Source organism: Malus domestica, chromosome 01 (genome assembly GCF_042453785.1).
Source record: "Malus domestica chromosome 01, GDT2T_hap1".
Lineage (NCBI taxonomy): Eukaryota > Viridiplantae > Streptophyta > Magnoliopsida > Rosales > Rosaceae > Malus > Malus domestica.
The window spans coordinates 30,652,743-30,658,742 of record NC_091661.1 but is presented as its reverse complement, the minus strand read 5'-3'; the positions used below and the strand labels follow the sequence as shown (position 1 = coordinate 30,658,742).

Genomic DNA, 6,000 nt, shown 5'->3' with positions numbered 1-6,000 from the left:
AAAGAAACAAAGCACTGTTGCTCGTTCTTCTACAGAAGCCGAATATCGGTCTCTGGCTCACACAGCTGCAGAACTCACTTGGGTCTGCAAAATTCTTCGTGACCTTCACTGTTCTATTCCTACACTGCCTACTCTGTGGTGTGATAACATCTCCGCCATTTCCTTAGCTTCAAATCCTGTATTCCATGCTCGCACTAAGCATGTCGAGATTGACTACCACTACATTAGAGAACTGGTTTTAGCTCATCTGCTTAAAGTGCAGTTTGTGTGCAGTGCTGATCAATTGGCTGATCTACACACCAAGTCCTTGTCCAAAACCAGATTTCGCTACTTGTGTTCCAAGCTTCCTCTTGGCATCACTTCTGATTCCTCCTCTCGCTTGAGGGGGTGTATTAGGACAAATGATACATCATCCATTTCTGTTAATGATAAATAGTTTGGAAAAACTAAATGTAGTTAGTTTTGTTATTAGTTGTGGTTAGTTAGGATTGTACAAGTTTAGTTAAGGAAGCTAAGGGTATAAATGTAAAGAGCCAAAAGGCTATATAAATGTACATCCATGTAATTGTTTATGCAGTCAATGAAATATAATCTTACAGAAGAAGATTTGTTTCTCTTTATCAGCATGCATTGCTACTTTAATCCTTTTTTCTAACATAAAATTACTCGAATTTATAGGAGATGGATTCGAGCTAATTAGCCTAACAATTATTTTGCGAGACAATCTATATCGATGGAATGAAAGTGAGGGGCCAATTACAATGAAAGGACGAGCTGAAGAATTGACTCGTTTATGATACACAGTCTCGTGAAACCTCTCTTCTTGTAAACCCTATTATGAGTGTTCCTCATTGGTTGTCCGCAAATTTCGTTACCAAGAAGTGTATCCACTTCATTACCAATTGTCTTGACACATTACTAATTTCCGCGGTTCTTCATAGTTAAACCCTATTGAGAGATTCAAAACTATTTTTTCAATGATTTTTTCTTGGGTCCAAAGTGAATGTTTTGTTCCAATGAATTACTCCACCCCAATTAATTCTAAATGTAGGTCTCAAACTCGAGAGGACCAATCAACAACAAGCTATAAAGAAACGAACTGAGATCCTCTTCGAATCTCTGTTTGGAGCTTAAGGATGAAGTGATCCGGGTTGTTAAAGAGAGATCTAGAACCTTGATTTATGTGAGGTGAGCTAGGAGAATGTGCTAGTGACTGCAAAATTTAATATGAGTGATTCATGTCGTTTCTAAACACAAAGATCCGGAAACACATATCTGGAGTGGATCTCGATTCATGACATACACTCTTGACTAACATAATCAAATCAGCGTGGTTACTCTTCAATCTTTGGTGGAGAGGACGTATTTTTTTATGTTGTTATATTTGACAATTGACTGTAAGAAGTTTTTATTATCTTTGCAAACTCCAATTTACACAATGGACGGGGCGTTATGAATCCACTGCCTTTGTGGATACAGTCCGACAAACCATATTAGGTCCCAAGGATTTAAAAAATTTGGTCCAGCCTGACCCAAATCTAGAGATTTTAGATCTCTGATCGAGTCTAACGGCCTCTTAGAACTCAGCTAGCCTCAAGAGAGTAGGAGAGGCCCGATATTGAGGCCTCACTCATAAGTAGTACATCAATGTCACGTGGTTATTGTAGGCGTAGGTTAAGTCAGTTAAGCAAGACAACATGCATCCCCTTCATGGCCGAGTTCAAATCCTTTACTCAAAAGTTGGCCTACCTTAGTTGGCCGTTTAAAGCAAAATAACATAGCCCACGAAAAAAAAAAAAAGGAAAGGGATTCTCTCAGGATCTCTTCCACCTAATCCTCCTTATTAAACAATCCGGACCTTTAAAATTCGATCCAACGGCTAATAACACAGACCCACTTTAAAAGTTATAATAATTTTAACCATTTAATCAAATTTCAAGAGCCTAGATTATCTGATGAGAAAGATTAGGTGAAAAGAATCCGAAGATGATCCCCTTCCAAAAATAAAAAACAGCCTAGCCTCTTTTCCTTCTCTTGTTCCTTTGGCATGTTTCCTAACCCCCTCTTGGGTGGTACTTGGTTGAGCGATGTCCGAGCGTTGCAAGCAAAGTCTCATGAATAGCACTAATTCCTGATGTGGGACTTGTGTCCCTTGCTTTAATTAGGAAATTCAATTTTGCTTAAGCCCAAGCCCAATACGAATTACTCGGGCTTCTTTTAATATCTTATCAATTTCCAAAGGCCCAATTTTATCTAAAAATACAAATAACGAAAGATCACAATATCCATACAAACAATTAATCAAAGCAACGTAGGTTGGCTTTTCTTTTTTTGGATTTTTTTTTTTTTTTTCAATCGAGAGGACAAGTTATGGAACTCTTTTCATTTTGGTCCATTTTTCTTAGGATTCAAGACATTACACAGACTAAAACAACGAGAACGATAGAAGGAGCCTTCCTATGGCACACATACCACACGCTCTTTTAGCCCATGGCGTATTTCTGGGTCCAGCTCCTCGCCGTCGTCTCGTATTTATTCCTGTCTGTCTTGTACATGTGAGCAATCTCCGGCACCAATGGATCATCCGGGTTTGGGTCCGTCAACAGAGAACAGATGGAAAGCAACACCTGATGACAAAATGTAACAGCGGTAACTTAAATAATGTGAACAGATTGGTGCGGATAGGAATTGTTTCCGATGAATAACCTGATTTCGAGAATGAATGGTTTTCATATTTTCTACGTTGGAGCTTTCACTTTCGAGGGATACAAGACAATACCTTGGAAATAGTTAGAGCGGGACTCCACTGCTCCTTCAAGATGTCAAGGCAAATACTTCCGTTGCTGTTTATGTTTGGGTGGAATACTTTCGTTCTAAATGCCACCTACAGAACCATCAAGGCATCAGTGACGGAGACAAAAAGAGATAATCAGAACTCCATGATCAGAAAAACTACACAGATTGTTGAATGACGAAAACGAAGAATGAAATTACTGAAAACGTGAGGGGTAATGGATGCACCAAGTAGAAGTGCTGGTGGTGGTTGAAATGGTAGTGGTAGACGAAGAAAACTTACTGTGTAACTACGAAAAACAGTTCAAAATATGGGTATTCAAGGTAGACTTTGTGCCGAGGGTGGTAAGTTAATATTACAGGATTAATTAAAGTTCGAACCACATCTAAAATCCATCACATCATTGGTTAAAATTTTCAAAGTTTCCGGGAATAATGGAGAGAAAACGAATCATGTCGACCACATACGTTCAAAGATAATGACACACTTCATTGCTAGAATTGGATAGTTAGTAGTACCTTTGGTGGTTTAAACGGATAATCTGGAGGAAAATGAATAGTAACTAGGAAAACACCCCCAGCATATGGACTGTCTGGAGGACCCATTATTGTTGCCTGCCAGTGGAACATGTCTTCGGCGACGGGACCTGCAATATCCCCAAAGAAAACAAGGCATGAAATTAATGAAACAATAAAAATACTGAAGGAAATGGAGCAGGTTTGTACAGATTGCTTAAACAAGGCCTTAGTTGGAATAACACAAGAAAGATCTTATAAAAGGACATTATCTCTCCTCAAAACAACTGTTTTCCTATACATATGTGTATCTTCTGAGGCAACCATGCATAATCATAAAGCGACGAAAGAAGCATATGCAAATGAGATTATATATTGTATTCACTTCCATATGCAGTGCAGGAAGAGTAATAACCATTTTGAATGTGTCTGGTCATGAAGAGCAAACTTCAAAATTTAAACCAGCCGGTCGTATGTAAAGCCCCTGACAAGACTGGATAATCCAGCTGCAGACGACGTCATAATCTGAACATCTGACCAGGTAGCCGAGCTGGATCAATAGAATCCATTACAATCTGGAAAGGGTAAAAATATCCAGAAAATGATGCGTACAAAATCACTTCAACCCGGTATCACTTTTAGCTAGCTAAGCAAGCTCTCTCACAAGATCGCCCACGAATGGTATGGCAAACCATAGTGCTTGAATGGTACAAGATCCATCGTGAGAAGTGAGAACATTAGTCAAATACAGAAAGTTACAGAGTTGAAGAAGACATTAATACGTGTATTACATATGCAGAACAAAGCATTAAGCACGCATATTCGTGACATGGTCAATTACATTTCCTGTACCACCAAGTTTGCAGATGATGACGGTGTTTGTGTCACTTTTTATGCCACGACACCAACACATGCTTATAATTAAACCCATTAACACCACACGAAAACAAATCAGTACACGAGGGCAGTTATATGATGAAAAGGGAAAAGGATCCGATCGTGATTATTTATCGTACACCGTGCAGTTAGTTTTCGTTAGGTACTATTTATATTTAATTTTAAATATCAAATTTCAAATGATTTCTGACCGAAAAATGTACGATGAATGGCCACGATCACGGGATCCTCGGGGAGGATCCTTTTCCGATGAAAAGCACCTACTTTTATGACAAACATTCTTCTTTATTTATCTAGAAATATACCCACAATTATAATCTCAGCATGGGCGGCACCACGAATTATGACATGCGTGCTTACATTAATTCTGATCTAATTCACACAAGTTTCGCTTTCCATACACATTTACAACATATATAAACTACAGAATTCAAATTTTCAGATTATTCATTGCAAAGTGACAACCAATCATCTACGAAGCACCAACGGATCACAATCAGCGGTATCATTAGAGGAAATTGATAAATTAAAGAAGAAATTTCGTGCGAGAATCTACACGGATTCAAAAATTCAAAACGGGAAGATGAGATTACCGGCGCTGCAGGACGTAGGTGGATCCTTCTGCAGATCTTTCAGTTCCTTCAAGATCCGCTTGGACGCCATCCGCGAAACCCTGGATAAATCAACACACACAGATCAAAATCCATAACCAAAAGCCAAGCGACACAACCAACAGCTTACACACCTACAAACAGAGCTCACTTCTCTCTCTCACAGAAGAAGAAGAGATCGTATTCGTACCTGATAGGACCAGTTACAGAGAGCGAAAGAGACGGAGGTGACGACGGCGACGAATCGAATTCGATTGAAGCGGAAGCGGAAACGGAAGAGGAAGGGAAACGCGATTGATTTCTGCCGATGGGGGAAACGACTTTTTATAAAAGTGCTTCAGCGGTCCGCCTCCTGGAATCGACCTGTTGTCGTTGATTGGCTAAAAATTCTGTTCCCTCTGTCTGGGTCCCACTTGGCGTTTTCTTTACGATAATCGCTCTCTCGGCTCTCCTCCTTTTTTTTTTTTTTCTTTTTCTTCTTTTGGTTCTTGTTTTTGTTTTTTTGGCACCGAAAGTCATTGTGGAATAAAAACTCGTTTAGATATGTTTTTAAAATGACTGAAAGCGTTTTTATAAAAAATATTTTTAAGTTTCAAAAGTACATGAAATGTTTTCTGCAAGAAGCATCAATTATGCCCTTCTTACATAAAGTACTTAAGTGTTTTTCTAATATTTATTTTCATTTTTACTAACTATTGATTTTAAAAATATTTTCCCTAAAAAACTTTCTATTATTTTAAAATCACGTCTATACAAACTCTAAAACTTTTAAATGAGATGACATTTTGCCGCTCCCGGTAAAAAGTCCACAGGCGCGTTGGTTGAACGGCTGGAAACGACTTGGTCTTTCTGTGGGCCGCCATTTGCACCGTTGGTTAGAAGTTTTTGACGAAGTGGTCAACCGTACGGGACGGAGACCGATGATTGGATCCATGGGCGGACCGTTTATTATGTGCGATTAATTTTAAGGATATGATATCCATACAACTCTTTTTACTTATTTCACATTTTTTTAATTTTCGGTCGTCGGATCAGATGAATTAAAAAAAATCAAATGACATAAATTAACAAGGGGTGTGAGATAAGTAAAAAGGAATATGTGAATAGCACATCCCTAATTTTAAATAAATTATGTTTGCAATTGCTAGTCCCTAGTAAATTAATATTTTTTTGTTTTTGTTTT

The 6,000-nt window shown here is 38.4% G+C and overlaps 1 protein-coding gene across 2 annotated transcripts; it reads right to left on the bottom strand.

Annotated features, from left to right (window-relative positions):
• Nucleotides 1-2,297: 2,297 nt before the first annotated feature.
• LOC103443412 (ubiquitin-conjugating enzyme E2 10-like) lies at nucleotides 2,298-5,337 on the bottom strand. Of its 2 annotated transcripts, XM_029104267.2 has the most exons (6): nucleotides 5,008-5,156; nucleotides 4,800-4,879; nucleotides 3,725-3,859; nucleotides 3,313-3,440; nucleotides 2,780-2,884; nucleotides 2,298-2,627 (listed from the first exon to the last, which is right to left on the bottom strand). In XM_029104267.2, exons 3-6 carry the CDS (start codon nucleotides 3,744-3,746, stop codon nucleotides 2,484-2,486), a joined length of 399 nt encoding a protein of 132 aa, XP_028960100.1. In that variant the 5' UTR covers nucleotides 3,747-3,859; nucleotides 4,800-4,879; nucleotides 5,008-5,156; the 3' UTR covers nucleotides 2,298-2,483. The 2 variants fall into 2 exon arrangements, with proteins under 2 accessions (XP_028960100.1, XP_008380473.2); XM_008382251.3 differs by lacking the exon at nucleotides 3,725-3,859 and having other exon boundaries at nucleotides 5,008-5,337.
• Between the last annotated feature and the right edge of the window lie 663 nt (nucleotides 5,338-6,000).

Coding starts and splice junctions, on each gene's coding strand:
- LOC103443412 (XM_008382251.3), bottom strand. CDS start 4,869: ATGGCGTCCAAGCGGATCTTGAAGGAACTGAAAGATCTGCAGAAGGAT. Junction 2,885..3,312: donor ATCCGTTTAAACCACCAAAG/GTACTACTAACT, acceptor ATGGTTCTGTAG/GTGGCATTTAGAACGAAAGT. Junction 2,628..2,779: donor CCGCTCTAACTATTTCCAAG/GTATTGTCTTGT, acceptor TTTTGTCATCAG/GTGTTGCTTTCCATCTGTTC.